The 15,288-nt window shown below is 38.7% G+C and overlaps 1 protein-coding gene across 1 annotated transcript in view; it reads right to left on the bottom strand.

The window, feature by feature from the left end:
• lig1 (ligase I, DNA, ATP-dependent) overlaps positions 1–15,288 on the bottom strand; it is a 107,418-nt gene that overhangs the window by 32,881 nt on the left and 59,249 nt on the right. Inside the window, exons 19-20 of the mRNA XM_038279207.1 lie at positions 8,393–8,503; positions 5,006–5,077 (exon numbers count right to left, since the gene is read on the bottom strand). Coding sequence (XP_038135135.1) covers positions 5,006–5,077; positions 8,393–8,503 — 183 coding nt within the window. The remainder of the gene's footprint in view (positions 1–5,005; positions 5,078–8,392; positions 8,504–15,288) is intronic.

The following is a 15,288-nucleotide window of genomic DNA, read 5'->3' as shown; positions in this document are numbered from 1 at the left end:
GGTTTGTTAAAATTTCTCCTCAATGTCAAATAACGCGCATGTAGCAGGCATCAGGTCAGCATTTACATAGAATATGACAGCATGTGAACATTTTCAGTAGAGTTTATGCTATTAAAATGAAACCATGACATATAATGACACAGCTGCATGCATCAAAGCACAGCCTTGAATAAAAGCAGACTGGGTACATGTGTCATGCAGACAGATTGCCCTTAGTCTTCATGTGAAATCAAAACTTCCTCCATTGGGCCATAAAAATCATGTTTAGTGTTCTTCACGGCTCGCTCGCTGTGGATGTTCAGTAGAGAAATGTCAAAGTTTTTACTCCCTAACGAGGTTGGACCTGCAGAAAGGTCAGATTTCCACATACGATAGATGGCTTTCATTTGTGTTCTGTGTGCCCTCAGCTCGCAGCTCCAGGTGGCTGGCCAGGCCTTAGCTGAGGGTTATGCTTTCACACAGTCAGCAGTCTTTGGAAGTTTACTTTATTTTGGCTTCAGGAACTTTTCCCCTTAGCTTCAAATTTACTCTATGATATCATTGACAAAGGATTAGTCTGTTATATGTACTTTAAACGGATAATTGATTCCCTTTTAAACTGGGAATGATTGTTGCACAATAGTTACTTACACTCACTTTATAGAAAAATCCAATTGATAGTATCAAAGGTATAGTAGAGGATTTTTGCTATTTTTATTTAAAAGACCCACAACATACACAACCCTGTACCCGTTACTGAGATGGAATGTCTAATAAACTCGTGCAAGAGCATGCACCAGCCCATTTCTCATTGTGCGCGCTCTGTTTAAGCTCCTGTTTGCATCGCTCATACAAGCTTACTTGTATTTCACATGTCAGACTCGCCACCAGAACGTAGGACGCCTTTACGTAAACATATCGTCGGATATATATCTATATATCTCTCTCTTATATATATATATATAAATAAATGTTTGTGTATTTGCAGTATGTAAAAAAAGTCATTACCCAACATATTTTGATGATCCACCCGGAAAAAGAACATCCTCCACTATACCTTTAACTTTAGATATTTCCAAATAGGTAAACCTGAAACACTTTTTTCTGGTATTTTACCGACTGTAAGGTTGTGCAATCGGACACCGAAACATTAAATGTAACAAAGACTGGACATCCTCCAACCAAACTTGGCAAATCATCCTTTTTAATCTGATGTTAGATACTATTAATAAATCCTCTTTGTTTTGTTTAGTTCCAATCTAAAAGATGAGACCTAACTATTGCCAAAAGGCAAAATTACAACTGGGAAGTTGTAGTTTTATTTTACTGCCTAATAATATTGTAACTATTTAAAGTATTTTCCAAACTCTAAAGTTATTTAAACCAACACTAAGTAACTTTTCATCCTTCTTAAAATATGTTCCTGACTTTTGTGATTATGCGTCAACCTTTCAGTTCAATGATGCCTGTCTAGGCCTGAGGGGGTCTGTAATGCTTTCAGCAACACTGAGGAGGGTGTCAGGGTGTCACTACAAATGTGCAGAGTGCTTTCCCTATTCGTTATAAAGATGAAAGTCTAAATTACCCTAAGACTGTATATTTGTGCAAATTGCGCAGGGTTGATATTCAAGCAATGTGGATCCTTCCTGTTGGGATCTACATGTGTGTTTACTGTGACATAACATCTTTATCCGTTTCAAGGCTCTAAACTTGTCAGCACATCAGTCGCTGATGAATCCCATGAGTTTTTTCGTCGCTGTTCATCTTTCACACAGCCACTGGAAACACAAATGTAGTTGAATCCAACTGCAGGCGACTGGAACATCAGGATTTTATTACGCTATGGTCTTTACCACGCTTGTCCTCATGGGAAATGTGTTCCATCAGGTAAAATACAGCTTTTGTCCACTGGGGGGAGCCAAAATCAACCAAAACTGAAAGTTCTTGAGTACTTTAAATGTTTTAAAGATAGGCTAAACATAAACCACAGAAGAATCGGGGAAAAATAAAGCAATTTAAAATTGTATAGCATGCATAAATAATAGGGCTGTCAGTTTTAAAGCGTTATTAACGCGTTAACTGCTTTAGACTATAACGCCGACATTTTTTTTAACGCACGTTAATCGCGCATCAAAACAAACGCACCGTTCGCTTGTAATCTTTATTTTTCCGCAGCGCTCTCTGTACTGTTTGTTTTACCCTCTGCGCTTTCCGTAGCTTCAGCAATGCTAAGTTTGCGGGAGAGTCCGCAGCGTAACAGACCCATGCTTTGAATGGGCAAAAATGGCCAGCAGACAAGGTATCCTGAATGATACGTTTTTTTTTTTAAAGTTATGCCAGAAGGCTCTCTTGACAAAACCCGAGTCGTCTGTGTGTTTTCCAGAAGAAACGAGCGTCTCACTGGCTTAGTGCCAACAAGACAAAGAAATGAACTAAGTCATGTGGACTGCACTGCTGCTGCAGCTCCTGTTCAGACCAAAGGAATATTAAAGCATTTTGAAAATGTTCTACATGTAAAATGTTATGTTACTGAGATGCCTGCAAAGCCCTGTTATTGTAATTTCGTTTGATTTATTTATTATTTTTTGAGTAACTTAATTTCATTTGAATTAAATCTGTATTTCATAACGGAATGTGCACTTTATTTTAACAGTACATCTTTATTTTTGTCCTATGTTTGAGAAAAAACTTAAGCTTATAGAGTACTTTGAAGTACTGTTTACTGTTCTGTAGTTTTGTAAAGTTTTGATGGAAGTTTTGTAAAGTTTTGATGGAAGCATAACGCCTAATTTAAAATGTAGAATTTAAACCAGGATATTTTTATTCTAGTTTCTTAAAAGTGCTTGAAAAATAATGATAATAATAATAATAAAAAAAAACTTTTTGTGTTTTTTACATTTTTGCATAATTGCTTTTTTAAATGGCCAAATAAAAAAAAAAAAAAAGATAAAATATGTGATTAATTTGCGATTAATCTCGAGTTAACTGTTGATAATATGCGATTAATCGCGATTACAATTTTTAATAGTTTGACAGCACTAATAAATAATGAAACAACTAGCAGCTTTATTCCTGGTTTATGCATCTAAACTCGTTGGAACTTAATAGCCTGTTGGTAACTTATCAGAAGGATGGAACTTGATAGAAATTGAAGTTTATTGATCTCACAATGGAGAATCTAACTCTAATTTAACCCCTCTCCTTGGGGAGCAGTGGGCTGCCATTGTGCAGCACCTGGGGTGCAGTGTGGGGTTAACGGACCCAGAGTGGAGGCTGTGGGGATCGAACCGGGTACTTGCAACCTTCTCAAAGCATAAGCACATTGCTCTAATCACTAGGTTCCCAAATCCCCACCGCCATCAGGTGGGAAAAAACCCCCAAAAAACAACTATTACCTTCCCTGTAAAATATTCAGATCTATGCAGCTTTTTTCTAAGGGCACAGAAGCAAGTATAGTTATCCTGAGTCCCTGCATCCTAACAAGCAGAGAACATTGATAAGATGCTCCCATGAGAATTGAGAGGGGATCGCAGACAGTGTCAAAGAAGCAGAGTGGTTCCACTTAATTTTAAAGTGAGCAGAGTTCAGTCTGAACGAATATGGAAGCAGCTAATGGCTGCATGAATCGATGCTGGGTGGACAGACATGAGGAGGGATGCAGGGATGGAAGAATTAATAGAAAACTGATTGAATAAAAAACAAAAGGATGGATGAGGGATAAATGCATGATCAATAGATGTTGGAAGGATTTTGGATCAAATAACAAGTACACGTTTTGTATGACAATCTTTACTAAATTAAAAACTCTTCAGATAGGAACAACCAGGAAGAGAACGTCACCAATGCATGGTGGTCTTTGTCCTTGATGCCCCCCCATCTCTCCATTTCATTTCCTGCCCTTTAAAAAAAAGGACACTAGCGGCCGAAAACTAAACACTCTTGATATAATTAAGATTTCAACCATTTAGTAAAAAAAAAGAAACAAAAACATAGCAGATTGTTTATATCCTCTCTATGCTGCATCATGTTTTATTTATTTATTTTTGCACTGCTCTGAACCTTCCACATCACCATGTCTCTCCTATACAGTTTACATTTTGATCAATGCTGCATTTTATACATGGAAATGTTAATTTTCACTGCTAAGCTGCTCATTCACTGTATTGAAAGATGTAACGAAATTCAGTTTTGTATACGCTCTGTGTATCTAAAATTACAATAATCTCCGGCAATTCTTCACAACTATTGACCAAGGCTAGCTGCCCGAAAACAGCTACTGAGCACGAGCGTGCATGGTTGGATTTTGCCTCCAGTTGAAGGTGTAGCGATTGCTAAGTTGTGGAATGCCATAGCAAATTAACTCGGACAAGTTGCCGATTTGTCCGAAGACAACACAGTTTCTAACGATCATGTTCTAAATCATCTCTATGTCTATATTCGCTCTGGACAAACGCATGACAACGTGTCAAAGCTTTGTTCTATTTTCATTTTTCCTCATGCCATAAATCACAAATTAAGCTAAAAGTAGCCGTAAACTGGCAGGATTTAAGAGTTATTGGACCTCTTTTAATGATGCAATTTGGCTTCCATCCACTTGGGAGAACTCACATTGTAGAAGATGATGGGAGCACTCACTAATTAGCATTGTATTAAACAGAGTCAAGGAATTCACTTAAAAATTCAGCATAAATAGGACACAAACACACTCACTCAGTCAGAGTCACCATCTGCAACACGCACACGCTCTGAAAAAAGGCACAGACTCCCTCTCAGACGCTGAGAGTCTCAGACAGACACACAATCAAGACACAGCTGGAATTACAATGAGCGTTACAATCATTATCCAGTTACAGCCTCCAGTAGCAGAGTGATTGGTATTCAAGCTATGATGCTGGCATCTCGGCGGGGGAATCAGCACGCACGTATGCTTGCAAACAATCCGCGCTCACACGCACGGCGGCTTTTTAAAAAGACAACAGGAACAATTGAGAGATCTCTGGGTAATATTTGCATCAGTTGGCCTTACCTCTCCGTTGAGATAGAGGAGGTCAAAGGCATACACGCATACTTGGACTTTGATCTCTGAGGCGTCCACGTCCTGAAGAGAAACAGCACACTTTTAGTATTTTTACTTTGAAAAAAGAAGAAAAAAAAAGGTATCCACAAATTTCTAGCTCCAACCTTGGGACTTGTTACAAAGAGCTCTTTGATTTGTTCATCTGAAAAGTTACCCACCCTGAAATCCCATCGCCTCTCTACCTCTTAAAAGCATCACACCTCCTCTGTGCCCGTCTTATTTTCAACTCCTCCACTTACTTTGTTCATCTCTCCGTCTTCTCCCACTCTCACCTTTCCTGTGCCTCATCTTGTTTGCTCCAATCATGCTCAGCCCCACAGGGGGCTACGCCTGACCCTAAATAATCATAGACGTTTCCATCACCCTGACTTCTGTGCTAAAGCTAAGTGCTATCGGGTTCTTTAGAGCATGCCAGCTTCAGACATTTGTTCGTCCATTTCTCTCTCTGTAGCATATGACTAGTTTAAAGTTGTGAATTAACAAATCAATAGATGCCATTAGAAATTTTCAACAGTGCTGTTACACCTCAAGACCCTTAGTAAAGAGAAATACTCCACAGATCCTTCATATCATTGTCATACTTTTATTTCTATTATTTTGTTGTTTTTTTTGCATTGATATTTTATGGTGGCACGGAATGTGGAGACTTTTTCATTTCGTTATACGACTCATTGATCAATGAAAGTAAAGTCTTCTGATTCTGATATCAAGCAGATACTTTTCTGTAGGGGTGTGCAAAATAATCGTCATGATGATGCATCGTGATTCTAATTTTTGTGATATACTGCATCGATTCTTGACGCCAAGTATCGATTATTAATTTTAAAAAATAAATAAATAAAATTGCATGAATGGTTGGCGCACATCAGCCAAAAACAAGTGTAATACAACTTCCAGTCCAGTAGATGTCGCTGCAAATGTGTTGACGCACGCTGCCTTGTGTCACAAGCATTTCCGGCCGCGGGATACTGTGCAGAGTCATCCAAAAACAAAACATGGAGGAGAAAATATTGCAATGCATCGCAATAATTCAAGTATCGTGATACATCGTGATAGAATCGCATCGTGGCCTGTGAATCGTGATTCGAATCGAATCGTGACTTCTTTGGCAATACCCACCCCGTTTTCTGAAGCTTCAAAATCTGAAACAAAAGCAAGAAACTTAGGCCCCGTCCACATGAAGTCAAACCCTGGCCTAAATGCACAAATTTTTCACCAAACCAGCCTCTCATCCATACGAAGCCGGCGTTTCGGGGGTCTGTAAACGATCTTTTTTTTATTAAGCCTTCAGAGTGGGAAGATTTTGAAACGCCGTTTTCGCGTTTCCATCTTTACGCTCTAACCGCATTTTTTTTTCTTACACGCATGCGTCATAGCGTCGCCTCTAAATATGCATGCACGACACAGTATCACAACAACAATGGCGCCGTACTGTGTTGAATGGTTGCTGCTCATGCTACTCACCCTGCTGTCGGGCTTAAACAGAATCTTCTTCTTCTGAAATATCTCCAGGAAGAACAGAGCAATATCAACGACATAGTTCAGCACCTGAATTTGACTGAACCACGAAAATGGACCCGCAGGGCAACCATGTATAAATATTAGTGCGCATGCCCAACATTTCGTTGCCTGTTTTCGCCTATTCTTGCTTTGGCACCACAGCGCCACTTACAGGCCTGGCATACATTTTGCAGCGTTTTCATGCATTCGTGTGGACGATCACATTTATTTTACGTCTCCGTCTTTACGACAAACGTTCTGGAAAATATTAGCGTTTCGTGTTCGTTTTGACTTTGTGTGGACGGGGCTTAAAAAAATAAATTTTTCTAATGATACTGCCACCTGTGGCCAAAACATTGTACTGCACCGATCTTTTGCTTGTCCTAGCTCACACTCGTACGTTGTTTTTCTAATTTGTTGTTTTACTTTATTCCCCTTACGTTGAGTCGCCATTGGTGTCAGAGTTGAGCTGGATGCCGGTCTCTTCCGAGTATCCAACTCAACAGTATCCATAAAATCCTTCCTGAACACAAAGCTTCAATTGTTTCAAGGGTTGGACCCATTTAACATGGAGGTGCTTGACGTCATTTCGCAGAAACCATGCGGGAATTTCCGACTGAAAGTAAATTAGGTAAAAATAGGATACAGGCTTAAAGACTCATTGGTGCTGAACTACTGAGGTGTCACTCTACTCACACGATGTTTTAGTCATAAAGGGTCAAATAAAAAGGCTATTTAAAGGATTTTTTTAGTAAAAACTTACAAAATGTCTCTTTAAGCTATTGTTTTTATTTTATGTCCATGATGGATGTTTATACGTCTGACCAAACCTGTCCACCATTAGTCAATTATAAAATCTGCAAGAGAAAAAAATAAAAAAATTAAAAAAAAAGACTTCTTTTTCCAGAACAAAACAGGCTTGGATTTGAAAGCAAACAGACTTTTGCTCAATTTTCTTCCTAGGAAATTTCAATGTCTATTCAATTCTGGTGCAATATAAGGTTTTAAAAAACAAAACATCCAATCAGCCAAGAATGTTTTTATTGTTTTTCTCTCAAAGCTTTCCCTCACACTGTTTTATTTACCAAGGCAGAAAGAAATGTGCTATTTTTTTAGTAATCCCTGTAAATCTGAAAGGTTTCTCTCCCCTTCCTCTTTTTCATTAACTTTTCTCCGCAGTCATTAAGGATGTTTAATCAGAGCACGTCAGGTCTGGTTCCCTCATCTCTAGTGTTACATTCTGGAACAAGCTTGCACCAGTAGAAAACACCAGAGGCTTCAATGTACAATCAGTTGGTGCATCAAACTATTACAAATAATTATGACTGCATAATAACAGTAAAAGGAATCAAGCAAAAAAAAAAAAAAAGTCATTTTAAACATTTTTTCCAATGAAATCTGGTTATTATTTTTCCATCTCATATTTAGCCCGATGTCATTTTGCACGAGAAGACAAGGTGAAGGGAGCGCTTTCCGCCTAATGTGATTGGTGTAATAGAAGGAGGCCGTTACGCTGATCAGGACTGAATAAACACCTTGCTGACATTTCCAATCTCAACCTCCTTTCTCGATCCATTTCACTCTTCTCTCTCTGACCCATCAGTCTCCTACAGCTTTTTTCCGGCTCCTTCCGTCCATCTCCCCCAGTCTGTCGGATCATTTCACTCTATTATCTTGCTCGCTTCAACCTTCAGGTCTTTGTCTTGTTTTCTCTTCTTAACCTTTTCACACCTTCCTTCTTTTCTCATTATCATCTCCTATTCTCTCCTTTTTACCACAAAGCGCACATTTAAATGGACTTTTCCTCCCAGTTATCATGCCTTTCTCCGTTCTTACCTTTCTCTTCCTTGTGGTGAGGACTTGGAAGGGTTGGATCTGCTTCTTCTCTTGATCCCAGGCCACCGCCTCTGCGTCCAGGACACAGGACACTACGGAGTCCTTCTTCACCTGCAGGAAAATCGATTATCAAGCTGATCTTTGTGCAATTGTAAATCATATAGCATATTACCGGAAAATGGGACCAATCAGCACATGCATAACAATAGCCATCTGCATAACTTCAAGTCTTTGAAACAATGATTTAAAAAAATAACTTGAATCTAAATCAGAGCAATTAAGTTTTCGTCAAAATCCTTCAGATATTAAGTTTGTGCAGTATTACCGTTACTGCAAGCTTCAACATTAGAGCTGAGACAATCAATCGGACTAACCAATTATTATCAACTAGTTTTAGTAATCGATTAATCGTTAAATGGAGTATAGAGACTCTAAAACAGGCCTTCAGCTGACAGAGCAACTGACCTTGAACAACAATTATAGCCAAATTTAATAAAAGAATATGATCAAATTTGTCATTTAAGATAAAAAATCTTTTTCTTCTGTCAATATGCTCTATCCAGAACTCCTCAAGGGGAAACGTTTTAGTTTCACCTCGTTTAATTTCATAAAAAGACTTCTTTAGGGAACCTTTCGCTATTAGATTTTTAATCCATTAATTGAACAAATTAATGGACAGATTTAATCAATTTGCCAACCAGAAGCTGTTCCGCGCAAACACGCAGAACCAGTTATATCTGACCAAATTGTTTTTATAAACGGATTATTATTAGTATTTTTAAAGCAACGATAATCAAATTTAGTAAATTATAATACCAATTAAGGCCTTAATTTAAAAAATAATGATTCAATGACTATTAATGATCTTTACTGACCCGCGGAAACCCTGAAACAATCATTAGCTGCAGCCCTTTTCAAATATCCATAATATGGGAGCAACAGTGGGTTAGGATGAGTTCATACTGCAATCAGAGGGTCGCCAGCTTGAATCCCAACTCTGTTCATCTTAGACGAATTCGGCAGCAATACCAAGTGATGATGCTCAGAGGGCTAGGTGGGGCCTGGGTACTGCAGCCTCACTTCTATCAGTGTGCCCCAGGACAGCTGTGGCTACAACACATTGTGCCTCCATCATTGTGCGAATGGGTAAATGACTGATGGCAGCGTAAAGTGCTTTGGACTGCCCTACCTTCTGAAGGCCTTATATAAGGGCCTATACCACGCGAGCCTCAAAGAATCTCCCAGCATTTAAAGCAGTGAGGCTGAAAAGCTGAAACTGTGGATACGTTTGAGTTTCACTCCCTGAATCTCTTCCAATGTAATCAGGATATGATTTCCATTAATGGTATTTTCTCTGCAGGCGTCACCATCAAGTTTCGAGGACTGCTGTGTGCAAAAGAGCATCGCAGCTTTGCTGATGTCAGATCTTACTCACTTCATTACCTATATGAGAGTATACGCTTGGATTTACCTGTTCATCTTATACCCTAATGGGCAAAAAACGAAGAGGTCTGCCATGACAAACCTTAAGTAAATCTGTCATAATAAAAAGGAGCACACTGTTGTATTTCATGCCAGTAAATCAACTACAGTAGCAGAGGCTGAGGGAAAAAAACAAAAAACAAAGAGGCTTCTCTAAAACGACAACAGGTAGAACATGTTATCATAAGACAGCTTCTGACAGCAAAAGAAGTGGTGCATCTGGGGGGTACGCCATGAAAGTAAAGATTTTAGAGACGGATATGTCCTGTTATGAACTGATGAAGGTTCTTATATATTTTATATCTGGGATTAACGGTCTTCCAGACTCATACCAGCAGTTCTAAATCAGTTCTTGGACAGATTTTGAAGAAAACAAACGTTTGCAAAGAGCATATATTTGCTATTAAGGTTTGACTTTTGCAGGTATTGAATTTGAAGCCTAAAACTGTTCAATCAATTGAAGAACGAATGTTCTCCTCAGCCCCCAATCCGAAAAACTGTGTAAGAGACTTGAGACCATGACTATCAATTGAGCATAAAATGTTATAAATTGGAGAGTTTATTCCAACTGAGCCAGACTGATTCCTTACAACTGTCACCCTGTGCATGGTCAGTAAGAGATCACACTATATCAGCTGTCATTGTTGACACAAGTTTAATCAGGAGTGATCACAGCAAAGCCACGGACTTGCTATAATCAGCGGGTTTCTTTAGATAAAAGATGTTTTTAACCAAACTCATGCTAACCTAAACTGGGTTGGTTTAAATAGGAATGTATGCAAATAGATTTAAACCTGCTAGTGTGTCTTAACTGTATATGTCTATAAATAAATTGCATTACTTTGTCCAAAAAGGTGCCTTGATGACTGTTACATTTGACACTACATAAATAAGTTGAACTGATTGGAATCATATTAAAGACGAACTGACAGATGGAGGATTGTTTTATTTCTTTACTAATCTAAATTTGGAACATGCATAAATTATACTTCTTTACAGTTAACCTGTTAATAATGTATTTTCCCATGTTGCCGGGGCAGATTTCCTGTATCCCCTGCTCTAACATCAAATGAACATCATGCAGCTAATTTAAAAAACCTTGGACCAAACAAGGGGATAGTAAACCTATATATTCAGGCTTTTTTTTTTTTTATAAACTACATGCTGCTGATATATAACATTATCAGTTTGAGTATAAAATAAATCCTGTTTATGTTGTCTGTTTCTAAAGAAAAATGTCTTCTAAAATCAATACTGAAATCCAGGAAACCATCATCAGACATAAACAATATAAAACATTTCTGAGTGCATCACTATACAACTGGGTATCATTAGAGAAAAGCTGCAACAAAAGCTAAAGGTTTCACCCCAAATCATTTTGCCGTTTGTTGATAATCATGCACGCATTAACTAAGAGGTCTTTGCAGCTGACATTTGCTCTCCAGAGCAGGAAATCACTGATCAGGTTTAAGCTTGGGATAAACCTTCTGAGTGATGGGCAGATTAAACTGTCCATTACTGCTAATTTTCTAGGACCAAGCAGAGAAGTTGAAGGAAATCTTGGGAATGAATCTGAATCCACCAGGATTCCTTCTTGTTAAAAATGTCCAGCCTGCAGGAGACCAAAGTTAATCAGCAGAGGAAATCCAAGACAGTTTATCAGAGTTAAGAGCAGAAGAAATGTTAGACTTTAACAAGTCATTTGGAATCAGTCTCTTATCAAACTCATGTAAGCCCATTAGGCTTAATCGTGCATTAATTACCAATTAATGGATCAGCATTAATATGTATGTATTGATATCAATTCATAATTTAAAACAAATCAAAGCTCTATGGGAACTAGAATTGGGTAACCCTTATTAATATGCAAAATAATGCAGCAAGGTGCAGGGGAATCTAATCAGATCGTCTCTGCAAAGCCGGCCAGAAGTTTCACACAAGTACTATTCATTTTCTGTCTTCACCAACAGAGACATTCTACTCTGACAACGCAACGTCCAGAAAAGAGATGCAATTTTAATTTAAGCTATTTTTGAAGCTGATGACCTGCCACAGTAATGATCAGTGATCAATTTATGAGATGACAGCTTCTTTCAGAAAAAAATAAGATTTTTTTTCCCTCCCCATGAAGAAATGAAATGCATTCATCAAGAGTCCTAATCTGCACAAACAAGAAAATAATTTCAAGGCCAAATGAACCCATTATTTTAATAATGCATATTTTCCAAATGATCTAAACTCGAAGCCTCAATGCTTCAGAGTTTACAGCTCTTTTTTCCAAGACATTATTTAGGCAGAAGTGATACTAAAAAGGAGAGTCAGTAAAGGTATGAACATAAGGGGAAAAAAGGTTTGAAAGAGGAAAGCAAAATACAGGAAGGTGTTTAGTTTTATAGGTATGATCATTTTCTTCAAGAAATTAGATTCGCATAAATCTTAAAGGAATAGTACACCCAAAACATGATTAGCCTTCATTTTCTACTCACCCCCATGCTGAACAACACTCTGGAGTACTTTTTTGATATCTCAAATGCATCTGGAGATCTGGGAGGCTTCTTGCTGTCTGCTGACATTCAAATAATGGAGGTCTATGGTGCCCGAGGCAGAAAGGTCCATAAAAGTCCACAAAAAACGTGTCAATATTCCTCCATGCTGCTTGTCCAATGTATTCCAAGTGTCCTGAGTGGGTAGCATCCAGAATTTACTCGAAACGAAGTCATTTAGAATGTTTTTAGAGCATAAACAGTAGTGTATAGGATTTCCGGAAAGGTGGAACGGAAGCCGGCAGACCAAACCAGCGCATTCAGCTCGGCAAAGAACTCATGCTCTTCCTCAACACTGAAGTCCTCAGACATTTTTCTTTCGGTGTTTCTTTCTTTGCACAGGTAAACAGCACATTTCTTCTTCTACGCTTGCATTATTGGCAGAGCAGACGCTGAATGCGCACTTTCATCTGGTTTGGTCTGCCGGCTTCCGTAGCGTTGTGAACGCGCAGGTGCGCGCTTTCAGGAAATCCTATAAACTACTGTTTATGCTCTAAAAACATTCTAAACAACTTTGTTTCGGGTAAATTCTGGATGCTACCCACTCAGGACACTTGGAATACATTGGACAAGCAGTATGGAGGAATATTGACACGTTTTTTGTGGACTTTTATGGACCCGTCTGTCTCGGGCCCCATAGACCTCCATTATTTGAATGTCAGCAGACAGCAAGAAGCCTCCCAGATCTCCAGATGCATTTGAGATATCAAAAAAGTACTCCAGAGTGTTGTTCAGCATGGGGGTGAGTAGAAAATGAAGGCTAATCATGTTTGGGTGTACTATTCCTTTAAATCTTTTCCCTTTGCATCAAATATGTTTCTCTTGCACAGCACAGTTAGGTGAAAAGAAAAAAAAGTAAAAGAAAAAAAAAAGTCAATTTGTGGGTCATGACATCACAGAAAGACCATTTTATTGTAGCTTTGTAGCAGCAGGAAGCAAAGGTGGTCTTTAGATTATGAAATTATCAGACTGATGAAAGAGGTTGGATAATTAACTTGTTATTAGGGGTATAGCAGGTAAAGCGTTCTGCTTATGTATGAAGCCTCAGTTGTCAATGTGGCCATCGGGGGTCTAAAGCCCGGTTTATGCTCAGAAACCAGGTTGTCGGCGTGTGCTGCAGTTAAGCCCAACCCCCTTCCGCAGACACTCTGGTGCACCTTCCCAAAATTGTAGGTGACCGCAGAGAGGAGGGCTCTGATTGGTCAATTCTACATTCGCTCTACACTATGCCTATTTCCTGTTTGGTACCTAATGGCAGAAACTCTGGCTGTAGTGCCATCAACACTACCTGGCACACCTCAGACAACGTACAAGAAGCTAGTATGTAGCTCTGTGGGACGGTCTGTTGGTTTGCACCAAAATCCAACACATGCAGCGCCATGCGCAGTCTTTTGAAAGCACTCACGGATGAACTGTGTGTCGTCTGGCTTTGGATGAGGGGTTGCAGACGGCGAACAAGCTTGTCAAACTGACACAAAGACACCCACGATCCTAGCTAGTTTGTGATTGTCCCTCATGCCTATCTTGTTAGTTCTATCCAACCACTGCTGTTGGTTCTATTTTGTTGTTCTGGTCCAAGCATGTTTGTCAGGTTAACAATTGGCTATTTGAATGAGATCATACAGAAAGTAACGAATGCTCTCATATTTAACAGGTTAGTTAGGTTAATATCAAACATGCTACTCCTTTAGGTTACACAGGAAACATCTAGATGGGCTAGAAAAAAGAGTGGAAGTAAATACTGTCCAATGAAAACTACCTTTTGGAAAAGGTTTGTGAGATTGAAGCCCACTTTTAGTAAAACATTAAAGTATCTGAACTTAAAAAAGCACATAAATAAAGAGGAGTCAGGAGAAATGGCAGACAAAGTGAAAGGGTAAAGGTGTATCTTTATGAGGTTAAGGGTGACATAAAGAAGGAATTACAGACGGGTGGCATCAAAGTCTGAAGAAAAAAAGGGATAAGAGGAAAAGTTAGATGACTGACTAAAAGTACAAAGAGTAGAAAAAACCCCAAGAGTAAAGAGAGAGAAAGAATGGGTTTCTAGAAGAATAGAACAGAGGGAGGCAATGATTAGAGGAAAAGATGTAAGAAACAGACAAGGATACAGAGAGAGCAACAAGGTTAGCATGAGAGGAAATAAGTCACGTCGCCTTTAAAGTTATATATATAAAAAAAAAAGATAAAAGTCACTGTGAAGGATTTGTTAGAGGGCGGATGTTATGAAGAATGATAAGAATCGGCTGGAATAAGAGCATTCAGGTCATGAATGCTCAGGCTTTCTGAACTGCAGGCTGAGGATAAAAAGTTGATCCATTGTTAGAGTTCAGGTAAGTCCTCCACCATCATGAAACCTAAAACTGATCCCGAAACTAGATACAAAGTAAACCAAATTCATTATTTTGTATTATGAGCAAACAAACCATGCTGCACCTCTACAGGCTTTTGGAAAAATATATCTTAGGTAAAATATCATGTCTTTATAGACTTTTTTACACAGCTGGTGTTTTTGCAGATCAAAGGAGGAAAAAATGTATGATTAATAAAGAAATGTAATGATCGCTGCACTTAACTGGAACAAAACTAGGTCAGGGGTTTATAACTGTATTATAACAGAGGAAGACTTTCTCATTCGGTTGGTGCATTTCCATCAGACCATTTCCCACTTATGATGAGTCAGGATGTCTGGCCGAAAACATAAAAAAAAATAGGGAGATATAAGAGAATGAGACATGAGATAAAGTATTTCAGACCGCTTTGAACTGGAAATACGTCTGATCATCAGCAGCTAAGGCGCCTGGTATAACAGAGTGTCCAGGCAGCAGATAATGCTTAATATGACACGGTTAAAAATAAGTTTGCAGCACAAAT

The sequence above is a fragment of the Cyprinodon tularosa genome, unplaced genomic scaffold (genome assembly GCF_016077235.1).
Source record: "Cyprinodon tularosa strain WSP-4 unplaced genomic scaffold, ASM1607723v1 ctg102, whole genome shotgun sequence".
Classification (NCBI taxonomy): domain Eukaryota; kingdom Metazoa; phylum Chordata; class Actinopteri; order Cyprinodontiformes; family Cyprinodontidae; genus Cyprinodon; species Cyprinodon tularosa.
Note: the sequence above shows the minus strand (reverse complement) of the source record. Positions and strands in the feature narration are given on the sequence as shown.